The sequence below is a fragment of the Haemaphysalis longicornis genome, unplaced genomic scaffold (genome assembly GCF_048455015.1).
Source record: "Haemaphysalis longicornis isolate Haplotype H1 unplaced genomic scaffold, Haemaphysalis longicornis Haplotype H1 scaffold_2, whole genome shotgun sequence".
NCBI lineage: Eukaryota > Metazoa > Arthropoda > Arachnida > Ixodida > Ixodidae > Haemaphysalis > Haemaphysalis longicornis.
Genome location: NW_027526295.1, coordinates 156,353,998 through 156,377,985, shown reverse-complemented (window position 1 = coordinate 156,377,985; position 23,988 = coordinate 156,353,998). Strand labels below are relative to the sequence as shown.

Sequence of the window (23,988 nt, the reverse complement as noted above, 5' to 3'; positions counted from 1 at the left end):
GGGCTCGTAATTTTCGTTCTTTTTCCCGTCGCCTGTCGTGCTTAGTCCTGTGTTGGCGCCCACATAATTTATCTATCCTTGTGAAAGTCAACTATTTCTCTTTTTCAAATACGTCTGTCTACCTAGTCCTGTGGTTTGTAAAGAAGCCACAGCATCGAGGTGCACTAATAATACGACACGGAAGAGTGTATTTTGTTGATGTTTGCATCTCGAGATAACAATTTGTCTTGTAATTTGGGGCATCGTTTATTTGAGGTTTTTATTCTTGGTACATTTTATGGCGATAAGGAAATGTAAAATTCAACAGTCTTATTATATCGCCTACTATTGTAGCAATTAGTTTAGATATATGCAGCAGTGACGAACATAACCATACGACATAAAACGATGTATTTTGTTTCGGTTTGCGCCGCGAAATAACAAAGTACTTTCGTTTAGAGCAAAGCTTATTCGAAGTTTTTATTTTGCAGTACACTTGACGATAACGAAAAATATATCTTTGTAGCTCTCGCATCATGCTAGAGCTAAGGGCAACGCTATTCATATCCTGGTCAGGTGTAAATGAGCTCATGACGATGATAGCGATGATAACCACGCGACTATACTACAAGTATACACGCCAACTCTGTTCGTCACAGAGAGGAATCAGGGGCACAGGCTAGCTTATTCCTCAAGCTCAGGCAGTGGTTCCAGATCAGCGTAGCGATCGGGGACTGAGTATCTGGTTCTCGCTGCGTCCGCAACACTCGTTACTAAAATAACTGACATGCGCAAGCGTCGTCCTAACTGGGGTGAATTACCCTGTGAATGGTGCGTTGTAACCAAATTGTCGCGAAGAGCAGAGGCAGAACGTTTATGCAATATCGGAAACTGGCTCCATCATTCGTGTGCTGATTGACGTACTATTTGGCGGGTGAGGTAATATTAAAAACAAAATGTTATTCTTTTAAAACTGAATGTCATTAAATTCCTGGTTCCATTATACAAACTAAATTCTTAGCGATACATGAGCAGTATTTGTTAACCCGGCCGTTCTAGTGCATGCTGCCGATAAGTGTCTCATAAACACCCAGACTACGAAATAAGGTAAGCCGGAAAACCGCTAGGGGTGCATAATTTTTTTGTTGAATAATTTTATAAAAAGAAAAAACTCAGGTGAGGACTAAGTTGTGCATATCAACATCTCTGCTGTCCCCCCGACACAGCGAACACGACCTAAACCCTATCCGTTCTTCTAGGGTATTTTTAGTGAAGAAGAACACATGATTTAGTCCAACTGACTTCAAAAAGACGAGCTTGCACTAAATTCCTTGTAAACCAGAACGGATAAAACGGCGTCCGTCCAGTGAATACGATCAGCCCGTCATCGACGACAAAACGATAGTTTTAAGGGCGTCTAACTAATGCCAGAAATGACAACATACGGGTTAGGCGTTTAAAATATTTAAATCCCACAGCCAGTACGAGGACTGACACGGAAACGTAAATTCGTTTACTGTTGCCACACAAACGTCTGTTTACGATCATGCTAAACAAAGTGGACTGAAAACAGATGGTTCTGTTTTGGCACGTGGCTATATATATATATATATATATATAGGGAGTAGAAGAACTTTGAAAATGGTAGAGAACACAAGAGAAGAAAAACTTCGAACAAGGTAAAAGCACGATTGTGGCCTACGTTTCAGCAAAGAGAACTTGCTTTCCTCAGGGCCCTGAGGAAAGCAAGTTCTCTTTGCTGAAACGTAGGCCACAATCGTGCTTTCACCTTGTTCGAAGTTTTTCTTCTCTTGTATATATATATATATATATATATATATATATATATATATATATATATATATATATATATATATATATATTGTTACGAACAAGTGCAAGTGGACAATTCCCAATTCCCTATGTCCCACCATCGACGACGACGAGGAGGTGGCTGACGCGCAGCCGGTGCGAGCTCGGCGATAGCCGACATGTAAATAGTGTAGAATACATCGTCCGCATCTCATTGTTCATGTCCTGCGCAACGTAACATGTTTGGTGGAGTGTGCGGGTGTCTCCCCCGTCCTGGCCCCACCATCGCTACGTCTAGGCACCGGCGTTAACATCGAGGGTACGCGGGCCGTGTCGGGCAGCCCCAGCCCCGCCGCGATCAGCGCATGACGATGCCCCCGCCCCGTGTCCCCAGCCCATGAGAAGCCGATCAAGAATCGAGACCCGACGAGAAACATGTTACGTGGCACAGGACATGAACAATGAGATCTGGACGATGTATTCTACACTATTTACATGGCGGCTATCGCCGAGCTCGCACCGGCTGCGCGTCAGCCACCTCCTCGTCGTCGTCGATGGTGGGACATCAGGAATTGTCCATTTGTTCGTAACAATATATATATATATATATATATATATATATATATATATATATATATATATATATATATATATATATGAGAGACGTCGACCAGGGGTCCTGGTGAAGCGTTTATTGCAAGGCAATGGTGCAACCGGCTTTGGTGTGAGACCAGCCAAGATGGAGCCCAAAACGAACGCGCCCGTCGGCGAGATGATGATGGTAATGGGAGTGTTCCTGGATGGTGCAGGTTGTGGTGAGATTGACCACTACAGGACACGATATCCGATAAGACAGAGACTGTGCTCACAATATATATATATAAATATATATATATATATATATATATATATATATATATATATATATATATATATATATATATATATATATATATATATATATATATATATAGACAGAAATAAGGGTTGGCAGTCAAGAAAACCTCGGAAAGCAAAGGGGAGGATGTGGTAGGGCATTGAAACAGATAAAGAATTTGGAAATGAAGTGGAGAAAAAATTCCCGCCAGGTGGGATCCGAACCCACGACCTCCAGAATACCGGTCTGGTGCGATAACCACTACGCTACCGGCGGGGCTATTTTTCCCCTCCACTTTCTGGGGTATTTATGTCAATGTAATTTTTTCCTGTGCTTGGGGGTGGTAGCCAGCGCCCTCGGGGTGAAGGGGACCTTCTTTTTAACCCCCGGGCCGTGACTCGGGTGTCTGCGACATGTCGAGAGTCTTATTTTCTGTCTTATTTTCCAGGAGCCCCTCATTTCCTATATTGATTCGCTATATATATATATATATATATATATATATATATATATATATATATATATATATATATATATATATATAATTAGGAAATGAGGGACTCGTTGAGGAAACACAGAAAGAGAGGTCGGCAGTCTACAACGCCAAAGGAAACATAGGGGTATGATTAGGCTCTTTTTTTACTACGGTTAGTGAAGGTTTCCCGCCAGTTGGCCACTCATGAAAGGCAGTAGACCTTCCAGTCACGCCCCGGGGCTTTAAAAAAAGGTCCCCTTCTCCCCGTGCACTCAGAGTGGCGCTGGCTACTACCCTCAAGCGTCAGATACGGTTCCAGTAAATATAAATACACCAGAAAGTGAAGGAAGGCACAGTCGCCCAGGTAGCTGAATTGGCAAGGCATTCGAGATCAAATCCAAAGGCCTGGGTTCGGTCCCAACTCTGGGCGCGTGTTTTTCTTTCCTTTTTTTCTTTCTTAAGTTAATTTAAAAAATGTTAACTTCTCTAACCGTAGTAAAAAAAGAGCCTAACTATACCCCCATGCCTCCTTTGGCGTTGTATACTGCCAACCACTCTTTCTGAGTGTGTATATATTGTCACGTAGCCAAAGACGACGCAGCAGTCTTGAAGAAAAAACAAGTTTATTGGAGCGAACTTGTGCTCCCCTAACAACCTAAAGAATAGACAGGCGGCGAAACAGCAGTCAACAAAGTGACGTGCGTAGACTGGTGTTGACGATTGGAATGCCGCAGCATCTGCTCAGCGGGAATTTATCACTCGGCGCGAGGGTTTCTGGAATAGTCGAATTGTATCCAGAACACTGTAGATCAACAAATATTATTCTAGGCTGTTCGCGTTAGTTCGGAGCGCTCTCCCTATCAGAAGAGATAACATATGCAGCACAGAAAGAAAGAACGGAACACGCGCCTTCCTTGGCACACACAACACCGATAACACAGACCAGCGCAGCCGGGCGGCGAAAGCAAAACTCAAATAAACAAACCCAATGCATGGTTCGCGGCAATATATATATAATATATATATATATAAGAGAAGAAAAACTTTGAACAAGGTAAAAGCACGATTGTGGCCTTCGTTTCAGCAAAGAGAACTTGCTTATATATATATATATATATATATATATATATATATATATATATATATATATATATATATATATATATATATATATATATATATATATATATATATATATCGAAAATAAGGGTTGGCAGTCAAGAAAACCTCGGAAATCAAAGAGGAGAATATGGTAGGGCATTGAAACAGATAAAGAATTTGTAAAGAAAGAAAGTGGAGAAAAATGCCCGCCAGGTGGGATCCGAACCCACGACCTCCAAAATACCGGTATATATACATATATATAGGAGAGGTCTTTGCCCTGCAGTGGGCGTAGATATGCTGGTGAATATATATATATATATATATATATATATACATATCAAGGTTGCAGTCATCATTGCCAGTGCTATTCGGCTTTTTTTCGAAATATTTAATAGGGCCGAATGACGTGTGCTTGTCACGTTTCTTTTGATTCATTGATAAATAAGCGAAAATATAAGTCGAGAAAAAATCCGCCGTTTTCCGGGAGCGGGATTCGAACCCACATCTCCGCATAACCGGTGCGGTGCGTTAGCCATTACGCTATCCCCACAGCGGCTTCTCTCTCGACTTTAAAGCGGGGGTTTATATTTACAAGAGCTCTGAGGCCGGTCAACTAGCGCCGCCCCTCGACTACCGCGGGAGACGTAGAACGTCTTCTTTCCCAGCGGCCGCCACGTAGAACGTGGTCGGAGGTCGGGGTTAGCAATTGGCATATCCGAACTGCTGGAGCCAGTGCCTCGTAATGCATGTAGCAGAACAGAGAGATACGGGACGAGGGACTCGGTAAAGATACATATCAAGGTTGCAGTCATCATTGCCAGTGCTATTCGGCTTTTTTTCGAAATATTTAATAGGGCCGAATGACGTGTGCTTGTCACGTTTCTTTTGATTCATTGATAAATAAGCGAAAATATAAGTCGAGAAAAAATCCGCCGTTTTCCGGGAGCGGGACTCGAACCCACATCTCCGCATAACCGGTGCGGTGCGTTAGCCATTACGCTATCCCCACAGCGGCTTCTCTCTCGACTTTAAAGCGGGGGTTTATATTTACAAGAGCTCTGAGGCCGGTGAACTAGCGCCGCCCCTCGACTACCGCGGGAGACGTAGAACGTCTTCTTTCCCAGCGGCCGCCACGTAGAACGTGGTCGGAGGTCGGGGTTAGCAATTGGCATATCCGAACTGCTGGAGCCAGTGCCTCGTAATGCATGTAGCAGAACAGAGAGATACGAGACGAGGGACACGGTAAAGATACATATCAAGGTTGCAGTCATCATTGCCAGTGCTATTCGGCTTTTTTTCGAAATATTTAATAGGGCCGAATGACGTGTGCTTGTCACGTTTCTTTTGATTCATTGATAAATAAGCGAAAATATAAGTCGAGAAAAAATCCGCCGTTTTCCGGGAGCGGGACTCGAACCCACATCTCCGCATAACCGGTGCGGTGCGTTAGCCATTACGCTATCCCCACAGCGGCTTCTCTCTCGACTTTAAAGCGGGGGTTTATATTTACAAGAGCTCTGAGGCCGGTCAACTAGCGCCGCCCCTCGACTACCGCGGGAGACGTAGAACGTCTTCTTTCCCAGCGGCCGCCACGTAGAACGTGGTCGGAGGTCGGGGTTAGCAATTGGCATATCCGAACTGCTGGAGCCAGTGCCTCGTAATGCATGTAGCAGAACAGAGAGATACGGGACGAGGGACTCGGTAAAGATACATATCAAGGTTGCAGTCATCATTGCCAGTGCTATTCGGCTTTTTTTCGAAATATTTAATAGGGCCGAATGACGTGTGCTTGTCACGTTTCTTTTGATTCATTGATAAATAAGCGAAAATATAAGTCGAGAAAAAATCCGCCGTTTTCCGGGAGCGGGACTCGAACCCACATCTCCGCATAACCGGTGCGGTGCGTTAGCCATTACGCTATCCCCACAGCGGCTTCTCTCTCGACTTTAAAGCGGGGGTTTATATTTACAAGAGCTCTGAGGCCGGTCAACTAGCGCCGCCCCTCGACAACCGCGGGAGACGTAGAACGTCTTCTTTCCCAGCGGCCGCCACGTAGAACGTGGTCGGAGGTCGGGGTTAGCAATTGGCATATCCGAACTGCTGGAGCCAGTGCCTCGTAATGCATGTAGCAGAACAGAGAGATACGGGACGAGGGACTCGGTAAAGATACATATCAAGGTTGCAGTCATCATTGCCAGTGCTATTCGGCTTTTTTTCGAAATATTTAATAGGGCCGAATGACGTGTGCTTGTCACGTTTCTTTTGATTCATTGATAAATAAGCGAAAATATAAGTCGAGAAAAAATCCGCCGTTTTCCGGGAGCGGGACTCGAACCCACATCTCCGCATAACCGGTGCGGTGCGTTAGCCATTACGCTATCCCCACAGCGGCTTCTCTCTCGACTTTAAAGCGGGGGTTTATATTTACAAGAGCTCTGAGGCCGGTCGGTTATGCGGTTATGCGGTCGGTTATGCACCGCACCGGTTATGCGGAGATGTGGGTTCGAGTCCCGCTCCCGGAAAACGGCGGATTTTTTCTCGACTTATATTTTCGCTTATTTATCAATGAATCAAAAGAAACGTGACAAGCACACGTCATTCGGCCCTATTAAATATTTCGAAAAAAAGCCGAATAGCACTGGCAATGATGACTGCAACCTTGATATGTATCTTTACCGAGTCCCTCGTCCCGTATCTCTCTGTTCTGCTACATGCATTACGAGGCACTGGCTCCAGCAGTTCGGATATGCCAATTGCTAACCCCGACCTCCGACCACGTTCTACGTGGCGGCCGCTGGGAAAGAAGACGTTCTACGTCTCCCGCGGTAGTCGAGGGGCGGCGCTAGTTGACCGGCCTCAGAGCTCTTGTAAATATAAATCCCCGCTTTAAAGTCGAGAGAGAAGCCGCTGTGGGGATAGCGTAATGGCTAACGCACCGCACCGGTTATGCGGAGATGTGGGTTCGAGTCCCGCTCCCGGAAAACGGCGGATTTTTTCTCGACTTATATTTTCGCTTATTTATCAATGAATCAAAAGAAACGTGACAAGCACACGTCATTCGGCCCTATTAAATATTTCGAAAAAAAGCCGAATAGCACTGGCAATGATGACTGCAACCTTGATATGTATCTTTACCGAGTCCCTCGTCCCGTATCTCTCTGTTCTGCTACATGCATTACGAGGCACTGGCTCCAGCAGTTCGGATATGCCAATTGCTAACCCCGACCTCCGACCACGTTCTACGTGGCGGCCGCTGGGAAAGAAGACGTTCTACGTCTCCCGCGGTAGTCGAGGGGCGGCGCTAGTTGACCGGCCTCAGAGCTCTTGTAAATATAAACCCCCGCTTTAAAGTCGAGAGAGAAGCCGCTGTGGGGATAGCGTAATGGCTAACGCACCGCACCGGTTATGCGGAGATGTGGGTTCGAGTCCCGCTCCCGGAAAACGGCGGATTTTTTCTCGACTTATATTTTCGCTTATTTATCAATGAATCAAAAGAAACGTGACAAGCACACGTCATTCGGCCCTATTAAATATTTCGAAAAAAAGCCGAATAGCACTGGCAATGATGACTGCAACCTTGATATGTATCTTTACCGAGTCCCTCGTCCCGTATCTCTCTTTTCTGCTACATGCATTACGAGGCACTGGCTCCAGCAGTTCGGATATGCCAATTGCTAACCCCGACCTCCGACCACGTTCTACGTGGCGGCCGCTGGGAAAGAAGACGCTCTACGTCTCCCGCGGTAGTCGAGGGGCGGCGCTAGTTGACCGGCCTCAGAGCTCTTGTAAATATAAACCCCCGCTTTAAAGTCGAGAGAGAAGCCGCTGTGGGGATAGCGTAATGGCTAACGCACCGCACCGGTTATGCGGAGATGTGGGTTCGAGTCCCGCTCCCGGAAAACGGCGGATTTTTTCTCGACTTATATTTTCGCTTATTTATCAATGAATCAAAAGAAACGTGACAAGCACACGTCATTCGGCCCTATTAAATATTTCGAAAAAAAGCCGAATAGCACTGGCAATGATGACTGCAACCTTGATATGTATCTTTACCGAGTCCCTCGTCCCGTATCTCTCTGTTCTGCTACATGCATTACGAGGCACTGGCTCCAGCAGTTCGGATATGCCAATTGCTAACCCCGACCTCCGACCACGTTCTACGTGGCGGCCGCTGGGAAAGAAGACGTTCTACGCCTCCCGCGGTAGTCGAGGGGCGGCGCTAGTTGACCGGCCTCAGAGCTCTTGTAAATATAAACCCCCGCTTTAAAGTCGAGAGAGAAGCCGCTGTGGGGATAGCGTAATGGCTAACGCACCGCACCGGTTATGCGGAGATGTGGGTTCGAGTCCCGCTCCCGGAAAACGGCGGATTTTTTCTCGACTTATATTTTCGCTTATTTATCAATGAATCAAAAGAAACGTGACAAGCACACGTCATTCGGCCCTATTAAATATTTCGAAAAAAAGCCGAATAGCACTCGCAATGATGACTGCAACCTTGATATGTATCTTTACCGAGTCCCTCGTCCCGTATCTCTCTGTTCTGCTACATGCATTACGAGGCACTGGCTCCAGCAGTTCGGATATGCCAATTGCTAACCCCGACCTCCGACCACGTTCTACGTGGCGGCCGCTGGGAAAGAAGACGTTCTACGTCTCCCGCGGTAGTCGAGGGGCGGCGCTAGTTGACCGGCCTCAGAGCTCTTGTAAATATAAATCCCCGCTTTAAAGTCGAGAGAGAAGCCGCTGTGGGGATAGCGTAATGGCTAACGCACCGCACCGGTTATGCGGAGATGTGGGTTCGAGTCCCGCTCCCGGAAAACGGCGGATTTTTTCTCGACTTATATTTTCGCTTATTTATCAATGAATCAAAAGAAACGTGACAAGCACACGTCATTCGGCCCTATTAAATATTTCGAAAAAAAGCCGAATAGCACTGGCAATGATGACTGCAACCTTGATATGTATCTTTACCGAGTCCCTCGTCCCGTATCTCTCTGTTCTGCTACATGCATTACGAGGCACTGGCTCCAGCAGTTCGGATATGCCAATTGCTAACCCCGACCTCCGACCACGTTCTACGTGGCGGCCGCTGGGAAAGAAGACGTTCTACGTCTCCCGCGGTAGTCGAGGGGCGGCGCTAGTTGACCGGCCTCAGAGCTCTTGTAAATATAAACCCCCGCTTTAAAGTCGAGAGAGAAGCCGCTGTGGGGATAGCGTAATGGCTAACGCACCGCACCGGTTATGCGGAGATGTGGGTTCGAGTCCCGCTCCCGGAAAACGGCGGATTTTTTCTCGACTTATATTTTCGCTTATTTATCAATGAATCAAAAGAAACGTGACAAGCACACGTCATTCGGCCCTATTAAATATTTCGAAAAAAAGCCGAATAGCACTGGCAATGATGACTGCAACCTTGATATGTATCTTTACCGAGTCCCTCGTCCCGTATCTCTCTTTTCTGCTACATGCATTACGAGGCACTGGCTCCAGCAGTTCGGATATGCCAATTGCTAACCCCGACCTCCGACCACGTTCTACGTGGCGGCCGCTGGGAAAGAAGACGCTCTACGTCTCCCGCGGTAGTCGAGGGGCGGCGCTAGTTGACCGGCCTCAGAGCTCTTGTAAATATAAACCCCCGCTTTAAAGTCGAGAGAGAAGCCGCTGTGGGGATAGCGTAATGGCTAACGCACCGCACCGGTTATGCGGAGATGTGGGTTCGAGTCCCGCTCCCGGAAAACGGCGGATTTTTTCTCGACTTATATTTTCGCTTATTTATCAATGAATCAAAAGAAACGTGACAAGCACACGTCATTCGGCCCTATTAAATATTTCGAAAAAAAGCCGAATAGCACTCGCAATGATGACTGCAACCTTGATATGTATCTTTACCGAGTCCCTCGTCCCGTATCTCTCTGTTCTGCTACATGCATTACGAGGCACTGGCTCCAGCAGTTCGGATATGCCAATTGCTAACCCCGACCTCCGACCACGTTCTACGTGGCGGCCGCTGGGAAAGAAGACGTTCTACGTCTCCCGCGGTAGTCGAGGGGCGGCGCTAGTTGACCGGCCTCAGAGCTCTTGTAAATATAAACCCCCGCTTTAAAGTCGAGAGAGAAGCCGCTGTGGGGATAGCGTAATGGCTAACGAACCGCACCGGTTATGCGGAGATGTGGGTTCGAGTCCCGCTCCCGGAAAACGGCGGATTTTTTCTCGACTTATATTTTCGCTTATTTATCAATGAATCAAAAGAAACGTGACAAGCACACGTCATTCGGCCCTATTAAATATTTCGAAAAAAAGCCGAATAGCACTGGCAATGATGACTGCAACCTTGATATGTATCTTTACCGAGTCCCTCGTCCCGTATCTCTCTGTTCTGCTACATGCATTACGAGGCACTGGCTCCAGCAGTTCGGATATGCCAATTGCTAACCCCGACCTCCGACCACGTTCTACGTGGCGGCCGCTGGGAAAGAAGACGTTCTACGTCTCCCGCGGTAGTCGAGGGGCGGCGCTAGTTGACCGGCCTCAGAGCTCTTGTAAATATAAACCCCCGCTTTAAAGTCGAGAGAGAAGCCGCTGTGGGGATAGCGTAATGGCTAACGCACCGCACCGGTTATGCGGAGATGTGGGTTCGAGTCCCGCTCCCGGAAAACGGCGGATTTTTTCTCGACTTATATTTTCGCTTATTTATCAATGAATCAAAAGAAACGTGACAAGCACACGTCATTCGGCCCTATTAAATATTTCGAAAAAAAGCCGAATAGCACTGGCAATGATGACTGCAACCTTGATATGTATCTTTACCGAGTCCCTCGTCCCGTATCTCTCTGTTCTGCTACATGCATTACGAGGCACTGGCTCCAGCAGTTCGGATATGCCAATTGCTAACCCCGACCTCCGACCACGTTCTACGTGGCGGCCGCTGGGAAAGAAGACGCTCTACGTCTCCCGCGGTAGTCGAGGGGCGGCGCTAGTTGACCGGCCTCAGAGCTCTTGTAAATATAAACCCCCGCTTTAAAGTCGAGAGAGAAGCCGCTGTGGGGATAGCGTAATGGCTAACGCACCGCACCGGTTATGCGGAGATGTGGGTTCGAGTCCCGCTCCCGGAAAACGGCGGATTTTTTCTCGACTTATATTTTCGCTTATTTATCAATGAATCAAAAGAAACGTGACAAGCACACGTCATTCGGCCCTATTAAATATTTCGAAAAAAAGCCGAATAGCACTGGCAATGATGACTGCAACCTTGATATGTATCTTTACCGAGTCCCTCGTCCCGTATCTCTCTGTTCTGCTACATGCATTACGAGGCACTGGCTCCAGCAGTTCGGATATGCCAATTGCTAACCCCGACCTCCGACCACGTTCTACGTGGCGGCCGCTGGGAAAGAAGACGTTCTACGTCTCCCGCGGTAGTCGAGGGGCGGCGCTAGTTGACCGGCCTCAGAGCTCTTGTAAATATAAACCCCCGCTTTAAAGTCGAGAGAGAAGCCGCTGTGGGGATAGCGTAATGGCTAACGCACCGCACCGGTTATGCGGAGATGTGGGTTCGAGTCCCGCTCCCGGAAAACGGCGGATTTTTTCTCGACTTATATTTTCGCTTATTTATCAATGAATCAAAAGAAACGTGACAAGCACACGTCATTCGGCCCTATTAAATATTTCGAAAAAAAGCCGAATAGCACTGGCAATGATGACTGCAACCTTGATATGTATCTTTACCGAGTCCCTCGTCCCGTATCTATCTATCTATATATATATATATATATATATATATATATATATATATATATATATATATAGGGAGTAGTAGAACTTTGAAGATGGTAGAGAACACAAGAGAAGAAAAACTTCGAACAAGGTAAAAGCACGATTGTGGCCTACGTTTCAGCAAAGAGAACCTGAAGAAAGCAAGTTCTCTTTGCTGAAACGTAGGCCACAATAGTGCTTGTACCTTGTTCGAAGTTTTTCTTCTCTTATATATATATATATATATATATATATATATATATATATATATATATATATATATATATATATATATATATATATATATATATATATATATAAGCGAAAATCTACTTGGAAGATAAAAGGGTGATATAGAAAGAGGACGATTCGCACGCGAGTTTTTAAACGGTTGTCTTTGCTGCAAACAGGAGACATCAAGCTGCGCTATATACGCCCGTGACAGTGACAACGATTGCTAGAACGTGGGCGAACTCATAACTTGTCACGAAACAGTGATACTTCGCATCGCAATAAGGACTGCTGGGGGAGAAATGCAGACTGATGCATTTCTACTGAGATGACCTGCCTGAAAAAAAAGCCTGCCGTCCACGATAGGTGGCAGCTGAAATAAACACGGCACGCCCATGCGTTCAAACAAAAAAAAAACCAAGAACCAAAGCAGGCAAGGTAGAGACTTGAGACTGAGACGCACCTCTCCGACGACACCTGCCGCCACGACGGTGAGGTTGGCCTTCTGGTGCAAGACGTCTGCCAGGCTCTCTGGAAGAAAACAAGACGGAGACGGAAAGCCGTGAGTTGGGCTGTCATCGATGTGTGTGCACGTGAAACAGAACCAGGCTATGGAAGCAAGCAAGTCGGGCCTTGGATTTCCGACTGCTAACTCTACGCCTCCATGGATGACAAGGATAAAATTGATAAAAAAAAAAATATGCCTGGTTTTTACCTTGGCGTTCTTTATCAAGAATTCGTGCCTGGTAGTTGTCGTGCGTCAGAATCTACCCCATGTGTTATACGTAAAAAAATTACTTTTCATTTTGGGTCCCTCATGTTTATCTTCTATGAACACAATTTTACAGGCGCCTTTCTTCTTTTTTTCTTAATAATTGAACTTGTGTAGTCGCCATGAAACAATCTATAATGTAACTTTAATATTACTTCTGACTGCCGATGTCACTTTTCTTTTGCTTTTCAAAGCGCAAAAAAAGCCTTACAGCTCAGGCTTGAAGTAAGACTTTTTGGGCGCTTGAGACGCTTTGCTTCGGTTGCAGCGGCTTTGACTTTGGCACTTTTCATTTCCATTTTAGCACACAATGAAGCTTCGAGTTTTAGCCATCGTCGTCGTTAGACGAAGGGGCTTGATTTTTTGTGGAGTTCCCGTCTGCTTCTAATACATGACCCTCCACCGAAGAAGTATGGTTACGGAAAACGGCTGCACGTCTTGTTTTATCGAAGCTATCCGCAAACGAATTACATGAGAATTAATTTTAAATCAATTCTAAAGAAGCTATGGGTATGTTGTTTGATTTAATCAGTTGTAAGTCACCATACATAACTTAATATGGCTATCCATCAATACCGCTTGACTGGTCTATCATCTTCATAGTACTGGAAAGGCTCTAAATTCTTTTGGCTTGTATTTAGTGCGCGGCATAGTGTCAACTATCGTTCGTGGCAGAAACTGGCACGGGAATGTACGTGATGCATGGACACCATGATAGAATTTTTTTAAAGATACACATACGTCATCAATCCCCGGCGATTTTCACTGAACAAAAAGCGACGGCATCATTGCAAATGGTGAAAAAAAAAAAAAAAAAACGTGTTTGACTCACCGGCAGTGCAAACTGCCCGTGCGTCAAAGTCCAAACGCCAGTTAACGAATCTATCAGGAAAAAGCTGGGTGCCCTTCCCCCCCCCCCCCCCCATCCCTCCCAATACAAACACACGCACAGCAATCATCGTCGTTAGACCGAACGTCGTCGTTCAAAATCCAAACTGCCAAAGTCCAAAGCCAAAGGAAATGCTGAGTGACCCGAATGACCCGCCGCGGTGGCTAAGAGGCTAAGGCGATGCGCTGCTGAGCACGAGGTCGCGGGTTCGATTCCCGGCCACGGCGGCCGCTTTTCTGATGGAGGCGAAACGCAAAAACGCCCGTGTGTACGAGATTTCGGCGCACGTTAAAGATCCCCAGGTGGTCAAAATTAATCCGGAGCCCTCCACTACGGCGCGCCACATCACCTTGGTAGCGTCGGCGCGTTAAACCCTTCAGTCAATCAGCGGCCCGAATGCGATGATGGCGCAACTACCTATGCCCTTTTACTAATCATTGCGTAGATATGTTTTTGGCCAGGACGGGTTATCCTGGAAGATGAACGTCCCAGCAATCGTAAAATACTTTTTTTCTTTCCCTTTTTCGGTTAACATTCCTATGGCACTTACTACTTCATGATCCGTGGACTTAAAAACCATCGGGCCCCAATACAAAAAGTTTTACAAATGCATATCGATCTTAACAACGGCCCAGTCTGCTTATTTCAGAGATATGCGACTTCTGTATTGGAATGAAAAAATAAAAATAAAATTCTCGCATGGTAGACCACTAGCGCCATTATGTAAAAAATGGATAAACCAAAATACGTGTTTTGTTCCTTAGTGATCAGTATTAACGCTATGTTGAAGAAAAACGTATTATCCTTTTGAGGCACTGCGAATGTTGGCGTCGAACCGATCGCGCGTGCGTAGCTCGCACGCTTCCTCAAAAAGCGGTACCGCCGCCCCAAGTATGTACGTGTACCGCCATCCAGCCGCAGCCAGAAAAGACGTTACGCACTCCAGACGTTTTAACCACTTGAGATGCAAATTAAGTGGTATAGCAAGTGGCCGTGGCACCTGCCTTCGCGTTTTCGCTATTTTCTATTTTAAAAGAAGCTACGCGTAAGACTGCTATATTTGTGTTCTCGGTGAGCTAAGCTATCGATCCAGAGCACTTTGTATTTTGACTTCAGTTTTCTTTTAAATAGCGCCTGAGATTTTATTGTTTAGATTACCTTACCATGCAAGCTCACGCAAAACAAAGTTTTATATGGTATCGGCATTGTGTTGTTTATTTTTATAACCACGTGTGGGCCAGTGTAAAATAGGTCCACCCACTGACGAACATGCCTTCATATATGCCGTAAAGTTCCAGCGACAACCATGCACATTTTATTCACATGTACCGTGATGGTCTTATTTGGGAATTATAAGGGAGGCCCTAAAGAACGTCTTGTGCCACTGCATATATTTGAAGGAATCATAGTGCTCAATATCTGCGCAGCCAATTCGAAAAAGGATTTTCAGAGGCTCCGACAATCGACCGAGTAAAGTACTTATCCCATCATCATCATGGCAGTCGCGGCCGTGGAAGCACTGACCCACGGAGCAAGATATAAAGAGGAGCGCCGACTGTGGCCCAGAAAAAATCTTTTGCTCGGGCAGATAATGTCCACGCGCCGCTGGCCGCCCAGCTTTGCCTTTGCTCTCTTCCTCCTTCATTCGCCCTCTCGTCGCTGTGCCTCTGTACATGGCTCTTCCCTTCTTCGCTCTCCCCAGAGGCATCTTTTCTTGCGCAGCGACATCTGTCTTATGCCTGTCCTACTATGCAGGAGGCATGCGTGCACGCGCGGAATTTAAACACCCGTGCGCGGCCGCAATAGACGGCGCAGATAAGCGCACGCCGCCGCATACATGGCGATCGCTTATTCCCGGAACGTTTAGTCTGACATTATGAAATATTGTCGGACTAAACGTTCTAAATACTAAATACTAAACATATTGTACTAACCCAGCACATGTAAGACGCAACTGAACGACGACGACTTCAGAAGCACCAAAGAATGAGCAAGAGTAATATGGAACGCCACAACATAGTCTAGCGTGATTCTGCTTACGAGGAATCGATGCAGCGCAAAGGTTACCCTCTGTTGTTATCCCGCTCTCCGGCCGCGTGCTTAATTATTTATGCTGCTTCTGCGCACGAACAACGCTTACGAGGGTCGCCCGGAGACTCCATCGGCAAACGGCAATGATGCACATTTCTGTGCCAATGACTGAATTCGACGGCTGCCCTGTTGTATCAACTGTACAAAAACACTGTCAGCTTGATAAGGAACCCAAGAATATCAAACGCATACTTCATTTTAACTCGTGCCGCAACTTACCGCCTGATGTTCACTGTCGCTCTACGGTCGTGTTATCTCGTCCATAACACCGCGGTCTCCAAATAAAATGCTGCGATTTGTATGGCTGCAATTTTTTGGCCTACCAGGGTTCCCGGCGTTTTTTTTTTCGTTAAGCGACTGACCAGCAAAACAACCGGCTCTTTAAACCTTTTCTTTCGGCGAGTTATCGCGAAATTAAGGCTTGTGAAAAGACCGCACTATCAAGGACGTGATCTTGAGCAGATTGCTACGTCGCGGGCAGTCGCGGGTGATGTTATCGCATTTCTGTTCTTTTCTGATGAGCGTGTAAGTGCCGGCCCGTGTTCTAGGCGCACTCTGTTTTGGACGAAAGTTGCAGAACTGCGAGAAAGCTGAGGGAACTTTTATAATCGCCAGTGATCAGAACCAGTTACTCCTTTCGCCTTTTGTAAAACCTGTTAAAACATAGCCAAATTGGTATTCCCAAATTTACAAAACTTGAGCCACATTTTCGGCAAGCACCGCGCAAAAGGTAGTGTTTGTATAGCAGCCATATGTTTGTATGTGGTCTCTATATTTTGTTTTCCCGCCATGGAAACCAATCCTTAACGTATCTTTGCCGTACGGCCACTCAATTCCTTCGGGTCCGGGTTACCCGGAAGGTGCTGTCGAACAAGTTAATCAACTGTGCGAAGGAGGCGCGCAATGAATGCGAAGCGGCGCCAAAGCAGGCCCAAAGCAGTCCGTGCCCAAAACTACCGTCGCCGAAGCAGACGACACAGCCGACGGAATGCGTTCCGCCACGGGGAACGCCGGCCGCTTAGCCGCCGCCGGCTAAGGTCCCTTTCGCTGCGCCATCTACATTGTGCTCCACGAGTTATGGACATTAAGAGCCCGCCGGAGAGAGCGAAGTCGGCGCTCCTGTTTATCTTGCTCCGTGCACTGACCTATGTTAAACACTGCAGCTTTTATGATTATTGTTGAAAAACACAGCCATGACTTCAACTAAATATCTGTAAACTAAAAATACATGTCTCTTATCACTGACTAGTTGTTTTTTTCATTCCCTGTCGTTTCCTCATAACAGTTTCTACATTCTTCATAAGACGCCACTCAGTTCATATACCACGGCATAACATGAGCTCACTAAGTTGTTTTGTTAGATTTAAACAACGCGAACACTCTGCTAGAGTGTGACCAACCACCGGTCACACAACAAGCGATTCGACATGCGTCCTGCCCAAACGGGCCCCCTGAAAAATTGTATTCGCAACAAAATAAATCTTTAATGCCAAAAGTTCTTTAGCTACTCGCTCAGTACTTCGGCGACGCGTGACAAGGTAAAACGGCGGCTCGTCCACCAGTGGTTGACAGACTGTCGGTTTCCTGGGGAGGTGCAAACCATGGACATCCTATCCTCAAGGAGCAAGGTATCCGTCGGCCCACATACCTATGCTAGATATTTTCTGTGTGCAAAGAGTTCGATGTGACGACTGCGCGTTGCGCGATGGCGTGGACGACACGGCTGCCCACACGCACTGCGGCTGGGAAATGAGGATGTAATTTGAATTTTTTTTTGTCGAAATGGGCGTGGTGCTGCTGTAAAGACCGTCGTTACAAAGTGATGTCTGCGCATCGCGCGTTTCTGTGGAAGTCGCGGTTGCTACGGCGCACAGCATGCCGGTGTAAAGTACGAAGCTGTTTTAATGGATTAGATTGGATTAATCTGGATTAGATTGCATTGGAGTTGGTTATCAAGCACGCGCGCTATTTATCGTGCCAGGGAAACCGTGAATTTTCCTGCCCGGCATACTTCTCCCGTTCGTATTTGCCTAATGTGCAGAAAATAAAGAAACGGAAACCGTGCCTGTCAATAAACGATTAGGAGACAGCCGGAAGAAGGAAAAAGAGAGCAGGAATACCGTGCCAATAACAAAGCGACGTAGGACAAACTGGCCAGCCCGCACCACCCGGGAGAAGGCCCAGTTGGTTGCAGGAACACGGGCAACAATGATTTGCCTACACGATTCATCATCATCGTCAGCCTACTTGGGTCTGCTGCAGGACGAAGCCCTTTCCCACTGACCTCCAACCGCCCCTGTCCTGACCAACGGTATACACAAAATTGTGGAGGGCACGGCGAAATTGCGTAGCGGCAATTTAGCCATTTTTCGTAGCAACCATTATTATTGAGAGCGCCTGATATGCGGAGCACCAGTGACAGCAAAGCACATCATTCACGCGTGGGCTGTTTACCAATGTCCTCGCATGGCACTCGTGGAATCACAAATGTCAATTATAATATGGGCATTGAGAGTGCTGCTTGACTACACAAGATACGATGAACCGAATGCATAAGAAAACTTGGACACTTGCTCTACGCTCCTTTGTGGATTATACCAATGAACCGAACATCTTTTTTCGACTGACCTTCCACCATGAAGTTTATCTCCATCGCTTTCTACTTTTTTACTCTCCGCACGGCGTCAACACAGAATCTCTACAACGTGGGGGCAAGCAATGTGATAGTGCACCTTCGCGACTGTCTACGTTGTCTTGTCTTTATGACAATCGCTCGCCGACATATATTTCGAAGTTACAAACATTACCATCGTTTTCTTTCGGTAGATGTTCTAACGTTTCCTGCTTCGTTGGTGAAATATACAGCGGCCGTTCTCAGGGACGCGGAAGATTTAATTGGTATTTCGCAGCCTTTCTAATCCTTTGTAGTTCAGCGGCGTGCTCCTAATGAGAACGCTCACCCCATGCCATTTGCAGTTTTTATTACTTTGGGCTGGCAGAAAAGGTTAATTTATTAATCGCTAATAAATAGACCCCACCGGAGATTAACTCTCGTTCCTTTGCGATTGTTTTCCCTTCGCCCTTGCATTAACCGAAGGAGAAAAACGTTTTCGAAAACACACACACACACAAACACCGCACATGCGCAGCAGCGGAAAGCTGAGTAAGCCAGCGCGGCGAAGTACCCGAGCGCGAAGGAACGCCCGTAAACGCGTGAGGGGCGGCGAGCGAAGCTGTACGACGCTGAAGGCAACTGCGAATCGAAAAGCGCTAAGCCTGCAGAGTGCGGGAAAAAATCGAGACGACGGCCGAAAATGAAATCTCCATTATTAGCACTCCGTGTTACTCGGGGGATAATTAGCAGGAAGATTAATCTCATCCAAAGGGCTTAGGCTGCTTGCAACCGACCAGGCCCGCGTATCGCAGTGCGTTGGGAGGCCCTCTATCGTAAGGCCAACTGTCGTTCGCTACTTGGAAGAGTACCTCTTACCCGCTCAACCAGATATTTGTCCCATAGGTATGTACGTATGTCGGGGAGGTAGCGTCCTTTCAGCTTCGAAATATCGAGGCAATAAAGCAGAAGTTATGGTCGTACCTGTCCTAACTCTTTGGATATCCGAATGCGTGAGGGTAACTTTTCGCTGAGTTGTGAATGCGTGCGCGTAGGTGGGTACGTTGATGCCGCTGTCAAAGGAATCTGTGAGTTGCCCAATAGCGTCTGATGATTGCTGTCACTGGCCGATTCCATTAAGTGGGTGCATTAGAATTGTGGATTGGTATTTGAGGTAGCACCCAAACTGGATGTTGTGAATTGGCCGTGAGCTTCGCACCGATGCTGTCACATTCACTAACCAATCCACATAGGTGGGCGTTTGTGAGTTGTGGTTGACTACGATGTACCGGCCGTCATCTTTGGTGGCTGCTGTCATAGTCACTGGACAACAAACATGGATTGGTGTATCGCTACGCCGTTGTAGCCAATGGAAGTTTTTATGAGGTGTTTCAGCGCACTCGCACCAAAGGGTAATTTCGAAGACAGGCCCTTATCAGTCTATGCGATGACGAGTATTAGAGGGCATTCCTTTTTTCGCCAACTTACCCGAATGACGCCTGAGTGATGCGCACTCATTAAGACGGAACATTAAGACCAGAAGTATTGTTCTACTTCCAAAGGTAGACAATGTCCTAATTAGGCAGATAATTTCCGAATGTTCAGCATTCTGGGGCATCACATTACTTTCGCGACTAGTTAGCCTAAAGTTTTGTGTGTTCTGCAAAGCTTTCTTGGGAGGTTAATTGAATTTCAAGCCTTGCTATGTGTCAAGTGTCATGTTTAACGTATGGACCTACTGGTTTCCAAGCAGACAGAAGGCACCGGGCGCGCAAATGCCATAGACATTTCTTCGGAGTTTTTATTTCTCGGTTTGTTTCTAAGGCAATTGATTGCGGTATCGTAAATACAGCAGTTACAATACGGTTCTGTGGGATTCCTAAAAAGGAACGCATTTTGTTCTTTACTGCTGAATGAACGTTTTGGAGTGATTCTGTACTACTTAACCGTGGGAATTCGTATTTCTTTCTACAATTAAACCCCAGAATTCTCGCCGCCTCAACCCAGCGCGTTCACATTGCATGCTTGGTTCAATTTATTGAAATTTCACGTGAGAAAATACACAATCATTCTGCCAAGTTGTCCCACACGCAGAAACACTTTTGTTAGGTTCGCTGACGTTATTGGCTACTATATCAGCTCACTTCAGCATCCCTTGTTCGTAAATTCGCGTGGCTCTGATTTTTTTAGCCTTTCAGTATTACCCGAAAAACGTGCTGCATACAACCTTTTTTTTTTTTTTGCCGTCTTTTACCCCACAACCTTTCTTTATCGGCTTCGAGCATAGAAATTCATGAAATAAAATTACTTTCCCTGCAAGTTTTGTTCCGTCACAAAATTATTTCGTCTCCTTTGAGATCAAACTTGAAAACAAAACGATTAAGACACCGAATTGTTTTTACTGACGCTGCAAAAAATGTAACGCACAGCACTCAAGCGGACATGCCTACCGCCTTTTTGTCGCCTGTCGTTGTATACTTTTCTGTTCGACTCTGGGAAGCTGTCGGTGTCACGAATGCAGTGCCTGGAAGCGGTGGAGGCGTTTTTCATAGCGGTATATCAGAAACAAGGCCAAAAGCACAGTATTCTGAAGTAACCCTTATCTATCCATATTCTTCTAGAGACTTAGCTGCTCAGGAGAATGCTGTGCGATTCGCTTTCGCCAGTGGAAAGACCAACATTGAGATAGAGGAAGGTCGATATTATTGTAGAGTGGATACGAGGCAGCTAGATCAAAAATTTGTTGTCTAGGTGTTTTCCTCCGCGTAAACGATGAGCTGAGGTACAGGTGACGCCAGGCAGCGAAGTGTATTGAGGCATTTATTTATTTATTTATTTATTTATTTATTTATTTATTTATTTATTTATTTATTTATTTATTTATTAATAATTTATTTATTTATTTATTTATTTATTTATTTATTTATTTATTTATTTATTTATTTATTTATTTATTTATTTATAATTTATTTATTTATTTATTTATTTATTTATTTATTTATTTATTTATTTATTTATTTATTTATTTATTGTCTCCAACCTGAGGGTCTCCAATGTGACAAAGACGGACAGCTTTGGAACTGTTTCGCAATCATGTCAAAATGGCGACGTGTTGTTCTGCGATTTCGTTTACCCTCAGCGTGTCCTATCACGCCGCTTCGGACAGGTTTATGTCCTCACGTAGACAACATACAAAGTAGTTGCCGTACTACGTACGTCCCCTCTTCAGGTGAAGAAATGAGCCATTGTGAAGCCATGTATTATATGGTGCCGTAAGAGCCGCCAATCATGATTTAGGTTCTACGTAAGTACGCGCCGTTTCATATAAAGGTTCGTTTACAGTTCAACATCGTCCTGCAGTCATGTGTCGAAAGTTTTGCTGCCGCCACTGAAGAGTAGTCCTTGCTATGCACTGACTTGACTTACGCTCTTTTTTTCTCGTTGTTACGGCATGCGCAGAAAAGTCACAGCAGTATGCTGCGCTGGTTGCGTAATGATCCTACCACCAACCTGGTATCATCCGGGAACTTTTGCCCTACAGCGCCCTGCCATGCACGCTTGGTGAACGAATAAGTATAATCTCCGCGTATACGTCCATGCGCGGATCATCAAACCGTCTTACTCATTAGGTATCCATTGCTAACTTACGCAGATTCCACAAAACACAGTCAATAGGGCTGCCGCCGCAATGCTGAGCCCCGCAAACTGATCGCAAAAATATTGTGGTCGTCTCCGGTAAAGCTGTCGTTTTTGCAAGATGAGGCTTTATGCGGCAGAGCACGCTTTACGTGAACGAAAATTTCTTTTTTTTTTTTTTTTTGATTCAGCGTCGACATTTGGTTTTCGCTGGATACAAACCCACTTAGTATACATAATTCCGCATATAGAAGAGCCAGCAATAACACATGTTCAGAATATGTTCGATACCGCGAGAAGGACCAAATCGCTGAAAACTGCCGCAAACGCGTTTCATCCCTTATCGTCTTGGGGATGTAGGGAACGGTCGGCTCTTAAACACGGAAGAGAAACGCTGGCAAAAAAAAAAAAAAAAAAAAAAAGACCACGTTAAACAAAGCCTAGCTCTCTTCCACTACAGTATGCGGAAAAAGCGGAACAAAGGGTAAACGTTAATCGAAGCGTCGTGCCTTAGCAGTTACAAATGTCCCAGTTTCTGAATTTGTCGCCATAAACACGACTAAGAAGGCTAATCGTAGATCACACGTCAGAGACATTAGATATCGGACCCGCCCCGCCTGCTATTCCTACAGGACGCAGAGGTCACGAAATATATTTCTTTGCTATCCTCCGCGGAGGCTTAAGACGTTGCGCTGTTAAGCAGGAGGTAACGAGTGGAATTCTCGGCAGGGGTGGACAATATTTCCCCGCATGTTAAAGATCCCCGCGTGGTCCCGACTAATAAGTAACCTCCCACTTACAGCGTGTCTCGTAACGCTGCTTAGCTTCGGCGCGTCAAACCTCATAAAAATCTTTGCTTTGTTCTGTTTGGAGACGGGTTCACTGTTCATCGCGCTTTCGAAGTGTCGGATGGTCTTGCGGTGCTTCATCAATGTATGCACAATTCCACAGCAGGAGGTATCTTGTTACTTGGTCGTGTTTGCTGTTCATTAAAACAAAGCAGAACTACGGAAGAGAGGAAATGAAAAAAAAAAAAGAAACAGAAACACTTGTCCTTGTTACACCGCAGGCATTCCGTCTTTCTAAGATGTTCCTAAGTCTACCACGCCACCAAGGCGGATATGGCCGAGGAAGTGAGGTTGAGGGAGGGCAGTTGTAAAAAGCGTTCACCGAGGTACGCGGGAAAACATGCGCGCACTCACCTACGGCACACGCAATGCAGCGACAACATCGACCACCCAACGGGCTGGGTAGGCGAGTGCTAAAAGAGAACCGGGGCACCGGGCGGTTCTTGAAGCAAGAATATATGGAGCAGCGCACGTAACCGAGAACGGGGAGGCCCGAACGCACAGGTTGTCAGAGGAGTTGCCGCTGCGCGTGATGGGCGGAAGGACGGATGTAGGCGCCGATACGATGGGAGCGAACGCGGGACGCACGCACGCAGTTTTCGAACCACTGCCAGGAACAGATGCGCGCGGAGCGAGAAATGAAAAAGAGCGCTTACAAGGTATGGGCCTAGGGGAAAATTAGACGAGAAGACCTGTCTAGCGCACGCAGTTCGTCCCCATGCTCCTTTGTTCCCCCACCACACCTTCCTTCGCATCCCTCCTCCATGGCCCCAGTATTCCTTGCGAACCCGCGTAATGCGCTCGCGTAAGGAAACCCTCCCCTCCCTTTTCCCAGCCTCTTTTTTTCGCTATTCGGTGCGTTTTCTCTGTTCGCGAGCTTGAAAGAACGTGCACAAACACGATCACCGATG

The 23,988-nt window shown here is 46.3% G+C and overlaps 1 protein-coding gene across 1 annotated transcript in view; it reads right to left on the bottom strand.

The window, feature by feature from the left end:
* Window positions 1-23,988, bottom strand: part of Ia-2 (tyrosine phosphatase IA-2) — a gene marked incomplete in the record, with an annotated part of 628,737 nt that overhangs the window by 339,454 nt on the left and 265,295 nt on the right. The window contains 1 exon segment of the mRNA XM_077698486.1: window positions 12,694-12,761. Within this exon segment, the coding sequence (XP_077554612.1) occupies window positions 12,694-12,761 (68 nt within the window).